Source organism: Diceros bicornis, chromosome 8 (assembly GCF_020826845.1).
Source record: "Diceros bicornis minor isolate mBicDic1 chromosome 8, mDicBic1.mat.cur, whole genome shotgun sequence".
Taxonomy (NCBI): Eukaryota; Metazoa; Chordata; class Mammalia; order Perissodactyla; family Rhinocerotidae; genus Diceros; species Diceros bicornis.
This window is the reverse complement of record NC_080747.1, coordinates 85,555,495-85,571,723: the sequence shown is the minus strand read 5'-3', so window position 1 is coordinate 85,571,723 and position 16,229 is coordinate 85,555,495. Positions and strand designations below refer to the sequence as shown.

The 16,229-nt window shown below is 38.9% G+C and overlaps 1 protein-coding gene across 1 annotated transcript in view; it reads left to right on the top strand.

Annotated features, from left to right (window-relative positions):
• The first annotated feature begins 1,425 nt into the window (after positions 1-1,425).
• The window catches only part of CENPE (centromere protein E), a 77,442-nt gene continuing 62,638 nt past the window's right edge, over positions 1,426-16,229 (top strand). Inside the window, 15 exon segments of the mRNA XM_058546355.1 lie at positions 1,426-1,514; positions 2,827-2,918; positions 4,947-5,036; positions 5,155-5,271; positions 5,925-6,046; positions 6,493-6,574; positions 6,735-6,806; positions 6,863-6,945; positions 10,553-10,604; positions 12,496-12,537; positions 12,540-12,582; positions 12,924-13,053; positions 14,390-14,402; positions 14,405-14,508; positions 15,423-15,581. Coding sequence (XP_058402338.1) covers positions 1,459-1,514; positions 2,827-2,918; positions 4,947-5,036; positions 5,155-5,271; positions 5,925-6,046; positions 6,493-6,574; positions 6,735-6,806; positions 6,863-6,945; positions 10,553-10,604; positions 12,496-12,537; positions 12,540-12,582; positions 12,924-13,053; positions 14,390-14,402; positions 14,405-14,508; positions 15,423-15,581 — 1,257 coding nt within the window. The 5' untranslated portion in view covers positions 1,426-1,458.

The window sequence follows — 16,229 nt, the reverse complement described above, 5'->3', positions numbered from 1 at the left end:
TGCTGGTGACCTCAGGTAACTGAGATCACAGAAAGCAAAACCACAGAAAAGGGGGGACTACTGTACAATGAAAGGTTGATCCATTATCTAACTCAGTCCTTCCTCACCAAAGAAACTAGGCATATTCCGTGTATCTTTCCAGAAATCATGTATGCATATCGAGACATACAAATATCCTTTGAAAATATCAAATAGGACCATACCGTGCGTACAGTTCTGCACCTTAGCTTTCTTTCAGCTAACGAAACATCTGGGATGGCTTTCTAAAGTACACATAAAGAGCTATATCATTCTTCTTACTGGCTACATAGTGTTTCATTGTATTGATAAAATGCCATCCACTTAGTCCCATGTTTATTGGCATTTAATGTGTTTTCAGTCATTTGCTACTGTAAACAACGCTGCAACTAACGGCCTTATATACACATCCTTGCACAGTCATTCAAATATATCTATAAATAAATTCTTAGAATTGCTGGCATAAAGGATACACTTGCCTTTCATTTTTTATTGATATTATAAAATTACCTTCCAAAATAGTTTTATTAAATCAATAGACTTTTTTACTCCTCTAAATAATGAACAATTATTTAGTAACTGCAGGTCATGTTTTTGGTAAGGGAAAGGAGATAATTCTTGATGCTTCTTAAATCAACTAAGAAAAGGACTGAAAAAAAAATGAAATTTCCTACAGAAAATGTTAATACTTTACTGTGATACATATTTAAAACAAAGGAAAATCAAGCACTATTTCTGGGACGGAATTTAGAATCACTTTCCCACTTCTGCTAATAAAAGTTTCAGCTCATTACTAAGTGAATTTTTGCACTCTTCAATAATTCTTTTCCTAAGTCAACATTTTAGGAACTCAGAGCTAATGAAAACAGGAGTTTAAAGAAAAAGAAAGAAAGAGGAAAAACCTAAAACTCAGAGTTTCTAAGGAGCACAAGATTCTTATGTTTCTGGGCTGGATAGTGACTTTCAACTCTTGTCGTCGGAGGTTTTTTTAATTAAAAAAAAAAAGTATCATTGTTTAAAGGTCGTAATTCTGTTTTGTTAGTGAAAACAAATTCTCTGCCCTTTTCCTACAGCTTGCAAACTCTTTAAGGGTAGGGTGAAGGATAGTATTTGTAAATGGCTGTCTGCCCGTCAGCGGCTTTTAGCAGATGACAGCAATTTCTGCTATTACCAGGATAGCCGCTCTCTGCGACCCCTATCCCGCTCTCCTCCAGACCCTTTAAACCCCGCTCCACCCGTTATCCATGCACGCGCCGCCGGCCTCGCGCCCCCTGCGCCGCGACGCAGGCGGAACGGCCCATGACGTCACGAAACCGCGGCCCAATCAGACGCGGCGTTGGGGAAATTTTAAACTTTAAGGCGGGGAGGCCCGGCGCTCCGCAGCAGCTGCAGCGCGGCGTCTGGACCGCTCCGCCTTCGGCGGGCAGGACGGCCGGCAGGATGGCGGAGGAGACGGCCGTCGCCGTCTGTGTGCGCGTGCGGCCTCTCAACAGCAGGTAGGCGGGCCGAGCCGGCCGGGTCCCCGCGGCGGGCCCGAGCTTAGGAGGGGCTCCTCGCCGCCCGTTGCCCGCCGGCCGCCTGGTCTCTCGGCCGTTCGCAGCCTCTGCACGGTTTCCTTCTCGGTCAAGTGACGGGGAGGGGTCGGAGGGTCCCGCTGTGGGATTCGCTTGACTCCGCTGTGACTCGGTCCCCGCGCACCCCGCGGCCCTGCCCCCGCCCGCCGCCGCGGCGGGCCTGTGGGAAAGAGCTTCCGGCGCGCCCCTCGGCTGTCTCCCCGTCTGCCGTGTCCTTGAGAGCCGGGCGAGTCTGTCTTGTTGCCCTGGGTTCGGAAGGCGCTCAAGACTTCGCTCAGTCGACGACTGAATTCAGCATTCGGAATGTTGGATGGCTACTTTTATCAACATTAAGTTTTCTTTTCTTTTTTTGGTAGAGTGTAGGCACTACCATCGTTGCCCTGTGGAAGGGGAAGAAATGAAGGCTTTTGCTTGTCTAGTCTCTGCCCCTCCCCCAGAACACTAAGACGTTTTTGTGTTTGAGAAATATGTGTTAAATGTTAGAGTGTTTAATAAACGAGAATATCAAGGTGAGGAATTCCCTGTTTTTTAGGAGCTCATTATCTAATGCATTAGAAGACAGCTACATAAAGAAACCATTACAGTACATTGTGACAAGTGCTATGACAGGCAGGTGGAGAGTGTTTGCTGGAGGGGTTGTTAGCCCTTCAGTGAGATGACAGTGTGGGAGAGGGGCAGGGCTGGTATCAGGAAACTCCTGACACTTTTCAGGAATGAAAGAATCGTTAAGTTACTTGTTGGAAAGGTAAGCCAGGGTATTCCGGGCACGGACAGATTGAATCTGTTATCTTGGGGGAGCCTTCAGATAGTTGATTTGTGTAGAGTTAGGGTGTATATAGTAAGTTAGACAAAGATAAGATTGAAGAGAGAAATAAACGTGATCCGAGTCTCATGTGCCATATTAAGGATTTCAGATGGTTTTGGAAGATGTTAAGCAGGAAGGACCTAAATGGAGTTGCATTTGAATGTCTCTCTTCAGTGGCCAGTGCTGGGTAGGGGGATGGGAGTGGAGAGCTTCCCAAGGAAAGGCCCATGACAGGGCAGGAGGTTACTGAAGCCCCACTTAAAAGCGCCGGCCCCTCAAAGGGGGACTTTCCACATTGGTCTTATATATAGTATAGGTCATTACCATCTTTTGAAATATTCTTCAGAAGATAAAATCTTTTAAATTGTTTTTCATGTAATATGACTTCAAAAGCAGTTATACTAAAATGCACTGTTTTTATTCTTTTAGAGAAGAAGCTCTTGGAGAATATACACAGGTTTACTGGAAAACTGACAATAATGCTATTTACCAAGTTGATGGAAGTAAATCCTTCAATTTTGGTAAGCTTATGATAGCATCCAAAGTTAACGTTTTATCCTTTTCCTATTAAGAGTACAAAAGGCTTATCAATAATACTGCATTTGTCATTAAAGATCAGACTAAGCCTTCTGTAAACTACTTCAATGAAAATTTTAAAAAATTGTTCATCAGGTATGATAAGTAAGATAATAAATTGATATTTAAAACACAGTTATAGTCATAGTGCCTTATGATTGAAACTAACATTTTTCCTCTTATTCGTTAGTGGCCTAAGACTCCGTAAGCCCAAAATATGTTGCTTAATGTCAAGTCATCTTTAAGATCCTTCAGTTTGGTATATTCTTTCCACAATTATTTTCAAGAAAATTCTTTACAGAATAAAGAGTGAAGATATTCCTTCTTTGCTTGAATACAGCAGGGACCTACCGCCACTTTCGTGGAGCTTATCATATGGTGGGAAGAAAGGTTTTCAACAACTAATTACACTCGTGGTGACATAGCTTTGTGAGAGTTTATAGCAGGGGATCTAACTAGCCTAGGTGTCTGAAATGGTACCACTTACCCTGGGGTCTGCAGGATGAGTGAGAGCCAGCTAGGAGAAAGGGACTTGGAGGCCCTCAAGGTTGGCTAGGCTGATTTGTGTGTTGATTTAACACATATATATAGTGCTGACAAGGTGCCAGACGCTGTTCTAAGCACTTCGTATATATTAACTCATTTAATCTTCCTAACAAGCCTGTGCGCTAGGTACCTTCCCATTTTAATGAAGAACTGATACGCAAGTCACACAGCCAGCAGATGGAGGAGTCAGATCTGTGTTCCAGCCACACTACCATGCTGCCACTTAGGCACCATAGAGCACAGTGAGGTCCTCTCAGCAACCTTAGGAGTACAAGTGCTTAGGTTGTCGAGTTAGTGTTACACTAGAAAGCCAGCATGTAAGGCTTTGGAGCAAAGATGTATAGAATAGAAAATGATTCCTGGTAAAGGACTATTTGATAGTATCAGCATAATTTTTAAAAAGGTAGGACGATATGGGCCAGAGATTAGAAAACCAAGAACAAGGGACACACAGGCATTCAGACTCAAGTACTACAGGTTCTCAGTGGCCGTGCGTGCTCACAAAGGATTTGGACTCACCCACCTGTCTGAAGCAGCTGGCATTGAGATCTGAATCATCCTGCCATCCCTCCTTGCTATGAAATCAGGATCCCAGCAGCCTTCAGATGGCACTTTAGTTTTCCACGTGGTTCCACCTACAAGGGCAGATATGTGATCGTGGTGCAAGCAGTGTGATCACTGAATTTCTCAAGACGGTCGGTACATTTCCCTCCTGATTTACAAATCGATTCTTGTGAGCTTTCTAATGTGAGGCCACCACTGAGAAAGTGGCCCATTGCTGCACTAACAAAAGCAGAGACCAATCCTGGACTAGTGGATTCATCAGTGCAAATGCTACCCTAAACCCAGCCTTCAGCAGCCAGCCAACTGGCTGTTTTCTGTAACACCTCAGCTTCGTTCGGTACTTTTCTTCCAAATGTCTGCATTTCCTGGTTTAGTTTGAGCCAGCCCTTCTTGCTAGATGTGTTATAAACACTAAAATTTTTCAAAGAATTGTAATAATTCACATTTCCTAAGTATTAACCATATGTTCACAGAAACTTTATAAGGAAGATAATATGTATTCATTTTACAGGTTAGGGAATTGAGGCACAGAGACATCAACCACCTTGCCCAAAGTCACACAGCTTATACGTACTTGCAGAACCAGGATTTGCAGACAGTCTGATTCCAGACCCCCACATTCAGCCACTATGCCTTACTGCCTCTTGAAAGCACATAAGATAGCTGACTTGTGTATTTTTGTGTGAGGACCAACACGTTTTACCTTATAGAGAAGTGTATTTTCAGAGGACAAATTGAAGAAAATATTGTGACTTAAATATTTTATCATACCATATCCTGACAATTTTATTTCTTTGGGCAACTACTAATTCAGAATGACAACATAGTTGATTTGTTTGGTTTAACTTTCTTCTTTTTTTTAGATCGTGTCTTTCACAGTAATGAATCTACTAAAAATGTGTATGAAGAAATAGCAGTACCAATCATAGATTCTGCCATACAAGGCTACAATGGTTTGTATTCACTGCAGAAACGTTGTAGTTAGTTTTGGGTGTCTGTTCAACAGTACTGATAGTTTTACACACTCTAGATTCATTTTTAATCTTGTGTGTGTCTGTTTTGTTTCTGCAGGTACTGTATTTGCCTATGGGCAGACTGCTTCAGGAAAAACATATACCATGATGGGTTGAAAAGATTATTTGGGAGTAATACCCAGGGCAATTCATGACATTTTCCAAAAAATTAAGAAGATAAGTAGCTAAATTTCTAGTACATACAGGTAAAAGTAGTAATCTCTGTCATGAGGAAAGGAAGTTAGGTTTACAGTTCTCTTGATTATCCACAGGAAAAGAAGAAAACCATAGCATAGATTTCACTTTTCCCCACAAAGTTACTCTATAGAGCTTAAAGTTCTTTCATTCTTTCCCTTGCATCCTGAAGCAGTAATATGCCTGCCGAAAAGTGGGCATTGAGGAACAAGAAATCTCATCACTGCCTTTGAAGAGCTGCCAGTGATCATTTAGGAGCAGGACCGTAACTAATCAGTTAAGGCTGGTTTCCAATTCGTTTTTTCGTTTCTATTTTAATGATTTTTAATGTTCTTATTTGAACATCTGTTGGTAGGGTTCTATTTTGAGCTTAGAGAGTTGGGCTGGGCACTTTCCTTTTCTAATTCTGTGATACTATACTTTTCATTATTTCTGAAACAATGCTTTTATATTTTTATGTTTATTTTTGTCAATATAGAACCACAGGGGGTTTTTTTTGTTTTGTTTTTTTGTTTGTTTTACAAAGATAACATCTCAAAGTATATTTTAATGTTTAATATGAGCACATAAGCATTCAGTATTAGGTTTTCATAATTAGATGATCTCTGATGTTTTTACATATTTTTTTCTTCTAGTTTCCTGATGGGGAATTTCTCTTACATGTGTCTTACATGGAGCTATACAATGAAACCATTACAGACTTACTCTGTGACACTCAAAAAATGAAGCCTTTACTAATTCGAGAAGACATCAATGTGAGGAACAGAGTTAACAGAGTGGTTCAACAAATAGACTGACTTAATGGGGTTATTGTTCACGAGCATTTACCTTTAATTTCCATATTTTTTAAAACGTCTCCTGTTTCTATGATTTGTTTTTTGTTTTCTTTCTTAAATGTTTATAGAGATCATCTTTTAAGCAATATGTATCGTTTTTAAATATTGACAGCTGTAATATTTTTGTGTAAATGTCTACAAACAACAAGATGAAGTATCAGGTTAGAATCTGTCGTGCTTTGATATAGGAAATAAATTGTAAATATCATAGGTTTACTTGTTATTTTTATATGGAGTAATAGTCCCCGTTTTCCACTTTTGACTTCCACAAATGAATGCTATAGTAGTTTGCACCTTCTTTTTGAGATGCAAACTTCTAAGTGACTTCTATTTCTCTGCTCTTCCCATCATTAACCTTGTTTCAGAGGAATGTGTATGTGGCTGATCTCACAGAAGAAGTTGTTTATACACCAGAAATGGCTTTGAAGTGGATCACAAAAGGAGAAAGTAAGACTTTTTGCTATATTTCTTCAAAACACTTGTAAAAACTATTCAATTGAATGTATTTAGGCTTCAGATCACACTTTTCACTTTTAAGCTAAAATAAAAGTTAATGTTTTTCTTTGGATTTTAATATATGCAGCTGAAATATCACTCATTTTTACAGAGAACAGACATTATGGAATTACAAAAATGAATCAAAGAAGCAGTCGTTCTCATACCATTTTTAGGATGATAGGTAATATTCTCTCTACTTGGTCTTTCCAATTAAGAATACACTAATTTTTCTACAAGTTGCCTTTTCTGTCTAGATTTTGGAAAGCAGAGAGAAAGGTGAACCCTCTAATTGTGAAGGATCTGTCAAGGTGTCCCATTTGGTGAGTGTTGATGAACCATGATGATGTACTCTATGGGCCAAAGCAAAGTTTAATTCAGCTGCTGGATGTTTGGTTTCATAAGAACTGTTAACTGAACTAAATAGGCAAAAACATCTATAAATCGGTAGTTTATTCTCATCAGTAGCGTGAGGTTACTAGTTAAAATGCAAGAAGAATTCAGGGGATCTTTCTTCCTGTTATGTTATTGCTGCCATCTCCTAAAATTTAGATGTAAGAACTGTAGGAGTTGAGACCTTTCCTAACCAGTAATGAAAGAGGGTTTGGGGTTTGTTTTTTAATTCATATTTTAAAGTTAAAGTAATTTTGGAATATGGGGATTTTTTTTTTAATTTATTTAGTCTCAGTCAATAGAGTTGAGACTTGTGAGATCAACAAAAACCTAGATGGGATGGTTAAAAAATAAATCACATGTTCAAGTTCATTTTTAAGTACAATAAGAAAATACGTTTTAGATGATAAACACAATCTTTTAGACTGTAAATCCCTTGAAGAGAAGAGTGATATCTCATAAGTCTTTGTAGCCCCAACACATCGTATGTAGTTTATATTCAATACCTGTTTGTTGAATAAGTGAATATAAGCATTATGTAAACATTCCTTCTTTCCACATAAGTAAACCTCTTATTTCCTTCTTGCTGCACTGTATCAATTTTCTCTTTTTTTTTGTGCTTCCTTCCTATTCCTTACCATTATTGCTTTATTCTCTGTCTTCAAGGCCTGAATTCTTTAGCTTGATGTGGGATATGATTTAAGATTATTCTGTTTGATTTGAAAACTTCAGGGGAAAAAAGTAATAAATCTACAATATGTTTATTCACTTTTAGATTTTGAAAAAGCAGAGTCTTAATTAAATATCTAATTCTAGTTCATCTCACACAGTATAAAATTTATTTTAATAGACTAGTGTTGCTTTAATTTAACCATGAAAAACCCCACAAAACCTAACTTCTGTTTTGTTTTTCAAACATGACCTGTGATATTTCACTGTAATTTTAACTTTTCTCTTAATAATTTAGCTTTAATACTCTTGACATATTCAGTGATATATTTGGTGACTTCTCTCATGTTCTTTGATGCTCTATCACCTAGGGACCTTAGCTACCCTCCAGCCTCCCACTCACTCTAAGTATCTTCTTGGAGAGAAGTCTCCCCAGAGAGTCATTTTCTGGCTCTTTGGAAGAGGCCTTTGTTTGAGTGTCTCCTGGCCTTTCTGGGAGGATAATGTTCAGGTTCTCTTAGCTCTGCTCCTTCCCTGTTCCCTTCTGTGACTTCTTTTCCCTACCCTCCTAACAAAAATACAGGAGTGTTCTGTGGCCTTTCTTACTTCCCATGCTTGCCCTCTGACATTGTGTTAGCATTTTTCTTTTGATGACAGCCCAATATTTATTTTATATATTTTATCTAGAGTCCCTGAGTTCTAATTCACATCTTCCTAAAGATTATTATAGCTGTGTGTCCCACTGTTATCTCAAACTTTAGTGTGTCTAAAACCAAGTTATTTCTTCATACTGTGGTGCATATTCCTTTTTTCCAGTAGTACCAGCGTTATCCTGGTCGCCTAGGCTGGAAACCCAAGTCAGTTTTGCCTCATCTTTTTCTGCCTTCCCTTTTGTCCCATCATCACTGTTTCTAATTGATTCCACCCTTTAGCAGTCCGCTGGTGTCATACTCAAGTCCTCATCTCTCTTGAATTACTGTATCATTCCGCTGGACCTGGCCTCCATGACCTGGTTTTCCTTTCTCAGTCCGTTATGCAGATTTCTAATGTCACTACGCATCTGTTATGTCACTTCCTTGACAAGATCTGGCCACTCTTAACCAGTCTGTCTTGATGTCCTTCTGCTCCACGTGAGCTCCTCTCTTAAAGGGAGATTGGGCTTCTTGGTGTCTTTGAACACTCATGCTTGTTCCCGTCTTTATACCTTAGTTCATGCTGCCTTCACCACCACTTCACCCCTTTATTATGTATCTAGGTCATCTCTGGTGGATACTGTACAAGAGAGGTCAGATTTCTTTGCACGTTTTAAAGAAAGAAGTGTCTGAGAGAGGACTATAAAGCAGAAGTGTATAATGACCTGCTTATCCCTGGAAGTCGCCACAGAGAGAAATAATTTAAATCTCTGACTTCCTTTTAATGCATTAAGAATGATTACTGAGCCTTTGCCCTGTTCTGAGCACAGTACTGAGCTCTGAGATGAAAGGAATAGAGAAGACATCCCTCCATAATTATTGTCTCCACTGCAGCCTCCCCAGCCCAAGCCACTGTCTTCTCCACTCAGATTCCTGCACCAGCCTCCTGACTGGGCTCCCGCTGCCACTCTTGCCCCTCTCCAATCCATTCTCCACCCGGGGGCCACAGGTGGCCCTTCAGAAAGTTAAATCAAGACATGTCACTCTCTTGTTAAAGCCGTCTAATGGCTTCATTGCATTTAGAAAATCCAGTTCTTACCTTTGCCTAATGTGAGCCCTTTCTACTTCTCTTACCCTGTCTTGTCCCATCTCCGCTTCACCAACTTTGCCACGCTGCCCTTTCTCTTTCTTGAACACGCCAAGCTCTTTTCTGCTTTGTGGCTGGGTGTGCTGGCTGTTCTTTAATGGGGAGTCTGGGTCCCTTGGTCTTTGCGTGGCTGGCTCCCTCTTCTCTGTCACTGCAGATCTTAGCTAAGTGGGAAGCCTTCCCCTGCCACCCAGTCCAAAGAACCTACTCTGTCCTTTCCTCTTCCCTCCTCCAGCACTGTTTAAATTGTCTGTATTACCCTCATGGTGATATGTTGCTTATTTGTCTTTTTCTCTGCTCTCACTGACTTCCTTCCCCCATCCCACCCCATGCAGAATGTGAGCTCTCTGAGCACAGGGTCCTTGTTTGTCTGGCTCACTGCCATGTCCCAGCACCTAACATGCTGCCTGGAACATGACAGGCAGTCACTTGTTTCAGCAATATTTGTGAAATGAAAGAGAGGCCCATGCTTTTAAAGATGCTACGGTGTAGTCAGAGACATAAACGACTACCTCAACACAGTAAGTGCTGTAAGAATAAGTCATATCTGTAAAGACCTCTGGGTACACAGTTGAAAGAGCAGTTCATTCAAGGTGTGGGGAAGAAAGGATCAAGTTGGCAAAGCTGCACTGAGAAGGTAACATGTGCCTTTTGGTCCTGAATAGAGAGTAGGGGCGGACTAGAACGTCAGAACTAGCTAAACAAAGGGAATGGCAAAGTGTAGCAGTGTATGAGGTGTGGAGGGCATAGTCAGGAGCTCAGCCAGAGTTAAGAGTAAGAGATGGCCAGGAATAAGGCTAGAGCAACACAAGTGCCAGATTGTGGAGAATCGTGTTCACCATGGTACGATTTTGAACTTGGTGTAGGAAAGTGAAACTATTCTGGCAACATTATAGAGGAGGCATTATAAAGAAGGAACAAGGTGTAGAGGTCAGTTTGACTGAGACAAGGGAAGGCCTAAACAGTTGGGTGAGAGACAAGGAAACACGGGGTATTCAGATAAGCCATGGGTTAAAAATATTCCTTCGGTAGTTTGGATTTTATTATTTCAAGTTACCCTTCCTAAAGGTTTATTTTCCTCTCTTACAGAATTTGGTTGATCTTGCAGGCAGTGAAAGAGCTGCTCAAACAGGCGCTGAAGGTAATGAAAACTCGTGAAATATGTTGGTCTGAATGTCCTCCTGTTCTTTTACAGAATACAAATGCCACCAGGCATTTTAGAAACTAATAAAGTGATGGTGATAATTTTGTGACAAAAGTCTTTAACATAAAGAGCAGCTTCCTTATCTGGCTAGTTATCTACTTTGGGCTGCTGTAGCATCAGTTAAAAAACTAAAACTCTGTAGTTGATGGGTTTATAGCTGGAAAGCTTCCCAGAGTACCATGAACAACGTTATCAGTAAGGAGATTCAGAAAGGTCGCAGGGTACAAAATTAATATACAGACATGAATAACTCATAATACAACAACCAGTTGGAATATTTAATGTAGAAAAAGACCTCATTTACAATAATGACTTAAAAGATGTAATACCTAGAAAGAAACTCAACAAAAATTGCACAAGACCAAAATAAAAAAAACTTTAAAACAAACCTGAAGGACACACCAAACACTTAAACAAATGGAAAAGCATACTTAGATGGGAAGGTTCAGAACCATAGAGATGTCAAGCCTGTCTCTGTGTTAATTTCCTGACATAGAGACACTCAGCTGAGTGTGGCTTGTACCTACCAAACCAGTGGATCCTCAAACCTGTGAATGGGAAAAAAAAATGCCTGTTGTTTTAAGCTGGCTTGTTAAGCAGCAATATTACAGCCATAGCTGAATAACGTGAGATAACTTTCAGCATGATTCTTGCAGTATTTTTTGTGTGCAGGGTAGATTGAACAACTGCATGTCTCTCAGCAGGTGCTGGGTGAATGCATTCTGATACATCCATACAGTGGGATTCCATGCTGTAAAAAAGAATGAAAAAGACCAGTGTTTACTGATAAGATATGTTGCCAAGTGAGAAAATCACAGTGCAAGATAGTGTGTATAGGGGCTGGCCTGATGGCAAAGCAGTTAAGTTCCCCCGCTCTGCTTCGGCGGCCGGGGGTTCGCAGGTTCCGATCCCAGCGAGGACCTATGCACCACTTACCAAGCCATGCTGTGGCAGCGTCCCATATAAAGTAGAGGAAGATGGGCATGGATGTTAGTCCAGGGCCAATCTTCCTCAGCAAAAAGAGGAGGATTGGCATCAGTTGTTAGCTCAGGGCTAATCTTCCTCACACACACACACACACACACAAATAGTGGGTATACCGACAGATAGAACGGTTTGGTGGTTACCAGGGGCTAGTGGGGTGGGGGTTGGGCACGAGGGGTGGAGGGATGCACTTATATGGTGACTGACAATAATGTACGACAAAAATTTCCCAATAAAAAAAAATAGTGTGTATAGTATGCTACTATTTGTTTAAAAAGGAAAGGAAAAAAGTTAATATATATGAACTTGTATTTCTAAAAATCTCCAGAAGAATAATAAAAGTGGTTTCCTGGTAGAGGGACAGGAACTGGTTGAAAGGAGCATAAAAGTGAGAGAAAGCTTTTTCTGTGTGCTTTTGTTTGAGCCATGTAAGCATATTAACAGTTTAAAAATAAGAACTTTTTTGGTTGTGAGCCTCTAGGAACTAATTTGGTTGCAAGTCATTAGTTGCCTATATTTGGAGGTTTGGAAAAATAGATTTGAACTGAGGAGTTCGTGGGGCTCTTTTAGGACACAGCTTCCCCTCATTCTTATTCTTTTCTTAGTTATCTTTTTCTTGCTGTTTCTTGGGCGAGAACCTTTCTAATTCATGTCATAGGTGGGAGGGAGAGGGAGAAAGCGACTGCTACCAGTGGTAGTAAAGGTGGGTGCAGATCTAATCTGAAGCCCAGACTGTAGCATCTGACCCTTCAGTTTCTAATTTCTCTCATAACCTACTGATAAGTAAGTTCACCATCTAGTACAGGGGACAATTTTAGTTTTCTTATTTATTTAATAAATGCAGGTGTGCGACTCAAGGAAGGCTGTAATATAAATTGTAGCTTATTTTTTTGGGACAAGTGATCAAGAAACTTAGTGACGGACAAGTTGGGTAAGTTTATCCCATTGTACATTTACCTCTTAATGCTAATGTTTTTCATTAGGTTGAAAATTATGATATTTCACTCAAATAAATGTACTGATTTCTCCCACATGTTCAAAAGCTTCTGTGATTCCGTGAGCATGCGTTGCTTCTTATACGTATGACTGTGACCTACTAAATTTACTTTCTATTTTAAATATTTTTTAGTTAGTAGTTTTGCTCTGCCTCATGTAACCTGTAAAGAATCAATTTTTTAAACTAGTTAATTTAAGGTTCTGCATTAAAAACCAACCACTTTTGTTATATAAAAAGTTTTACTCTTTTTTTTCCCAAACTCATTTCTCACTAAGTGGTTTCATAAATTATCGAGATAGCAAATTAACACGAATTCTCCAGAATTCCTTGGGAGGAAATGCAAAAACGCGTATTATCTGCACAATTACTCCAGTGTCTTTGGATGAAAGCCTGACTACTCTCCAGGTGAGTTTGATTTTTATCTCAACTTAATATGGGGGGAAATTATCTTTCAGAAGAAAAAGTTACCTACTAAAATTAGGTATAGTTTTTTTTTAATCGACATAACGTACCTGTTAAAATAAAATTGGTGTGTTGTCTACTAAGGAGCATTCTTAATTTTCCCAAACTTCAGTCATTCATATCCCACCTACACAATTTTGTTCTTCAATATTTTACTGAAATTGACTTGATTTTTTTCTTTAAATAACTCACTTTTTAAATTTAATTTATTATAAAAGGAAACTTTATATCTGTCCCATAAATGAAAAACTGGTTATCACTTGCAGCAAACAGAAGGTGACCCAAAAAACGGGTGTGTGTGTATTTATAACAAAATAAGTTTAAATTCCTGCTAGCGAATTGTTGTCTGCCTTTGCTCTGAGCCTAAGGCCTGCATTTTCTGTTTTTTAAAAAAGGAAAAGTGAGGAATGTCAATAGAATATCTATCTCAGTGAAAGATTCAGTGTTATTTAATGGTCACCCTCATGTACCCACTTAAAGTTACTTCTGGGGGCCGGCCTGGTTGCATAGTGGTTAAGTTCGCGTGCTCCACTTCGGTGGCCTAGGGTTGGCAGGTTCAAATTCCCGGCACAGACCGACATACCACTCATCAAGCCATGCTGTGGCGGCATCCCACATACAAAAAAATAGAGGAAGTTGGGCACAGATGTTAGCCCAGGGCCAATCTTCTTCAGCAAAAAAAGGAAGAGGATTGGCAACAGATGTTAGCTCAGGGCCAAGCTTCCTAACAAAAAAAAAAAAAAAAAGTTACTTCTGACACTCACACTCGAAGAAACATTGCTTTAAGTAGGTATTGAGCACTGGATCAAGAGAAACAAAGACAGAAGATAGAGTCCCTGGCTTCACAGAATTTATAGTCTTACAGGGAAAATAAGACCTGTCTTCCAGCATGATTGCCTTGGATTAAGAGTTAACTGGCTAATAAGTAGGACAGAGTTCAAAGGAAGGAGAGAGGCTTTTGACTGGAAGCAAAGCTTCAGAGTAGAGGGAACGTTTGCACTGCACTTTGAGGAGTAGATGGGATTCCAGTGAGCCAGTGTTTGTAGGTTCTCTGTCGGCATCTGTCTTCAAGATATTTCTTTGACTCTCCTGAAGACTAGCAGCTAGGGTAAGTTACGGGCATTGTCACAGGGACATAGAATGCTCTGTGTTCACAAGCATTCGGCCACCTGGGAAGAGTATTGATTTTTCTTTACAAAATCTAATTATGAGAAACCTAAATATTAATTAAATTAATTTTTTAGTGTCAAACACTTAACACAGTTGTATTTTTTCCCAGTTTGCCAGCACTGCTAATATATGAAGAATACTCCTTATGTTAATGACGTATCAAGTGATGAAGCTCTCCTGAAAAGATATAGAAAAGAAATAATGGATCTTAAAAAACAATTAGAGGAGGTATGTATGAACCATGTATTTCAGTAAAGAATAGAGACAGATCTAGAATTGAGATCTACCCAGATCTACCCAAGATCTGCCCAGAGGCTCAGATTGAAATCATCAATATCTGAGTTCCACAACCTAAATTTAAAACAAATAGTTTTTAACTAAGGAGAAATCAATTCATAAAAATTTTAGTTTCCTGTAAACTGAAAGGTTTGGTTTCTTGAAATTATTTTAGATTTTGTTTTTTATTTCCAAACGACAAAATTTGAGATTTTCAAATGGGCCAAGTAGAGATACTTTTTTTTAGAGATACTTTTTAAAAATTGTCACAAATACATAGAGAATTAGGTTAGAAAGAGAGACCATCAATAGTTTTTAAAACTACTTTGTTTCATTTTAATTATCTTGAATTCTTCTTCTAGCCCTAAGATAGCAATCTAATAAGATAGCATAATTGCTTGTCATTGTAATTTATTTGTTTTAACCATCATAGTCCCCTATTCTGTAAAAATCTTACATTTTAGTGATCTTTTTAAAAAGGAGCTAAAATATCAAATGGCGGTCTTATGAGAACATCTCTTCCTTTGCTATAGGTATTCAAGTCTCTGCTTTATGACTTCTCTGCCTATTATTTTTATATTTTCAGTCAATTAATAGAATTACTTTAGCAACATTGATATAATCTTATAGAGGGCATATAGAATAGTGACATGAGAAGTAATGTATATTTTACTTTATTATAAGTTTGAGAAATTATTGATTATGGTAACTGCATATTGGTGTTCTGTAGGTAGGACATATTTTATTTCAATAAAATTAAAATTCTCATAGCTCACATACAAATTTATATTCTTTTAAACTAGACTTTCAAGGTTTTAAAACCTAGCAACATTTATTATTAGCATACCCTATAGTACATTCTTTAGGTTTCTTTAGAGACTTGGGCCCAGGCAATGGAAAAAGACCAATTGGCCCAACTTTTGGAAGAAAAAGATTTGCTTCAAAAAGTGCAGATTGAGAAAATTCAAAACTTAACACGGATGCTGGTGACCTCTTCTTCCCTCACATCACAACAGGAATTAAAGGTAAAATTTAAAAGATGACAGTTTAAACTTTATATGTAGGGAATAGAATTGGTATTCCTATATGCTTATTATGTAGTTATGCATTTCTTATCCTTTGATACAGTATATTCAAGAAAACTAGAATTTTTTGTGTATTTGCCTATACATCAACAACACCTAAGAGGTTCATTAAAATAGTGATCCCTGATTCCCATGTGTAGAGATCCTGATTTAAGAAGTCTGGAATATAATCAAGAAATCTATTTGCAATATGCTTCTTAAGAAATTCTAATGAAATTGATTAGGTGATTGGGAACCACAGGTGTCTAGAGTATGGGGTAAAATTTTCTATTTAAAGAAACAGAAATATTAATCTCAGGAAAATTAATCTAGATTATAAATCAACATAGTGGTCAATATTCTGGCTTCCAGTTTGTGTGCTTTTGTTTTTACTAGAGTAGGAGTTTATTTATCCAGCAGATGTTTTTGGGACTGATGGTGTCATGGTTAAGAGAATGGCCTCTGGAGGTGGACTGCTTGGATTTGAGTCCCAGTCCTGTCAATTCCTAACTCTCCACCTTGGGCAATTTCTTCAATACTCTTTGCTGCAGTTTCCTTATCTGTGAGATAGCTTGATCCCCACCTCATAGGATTGTTGTGAGAATTAAG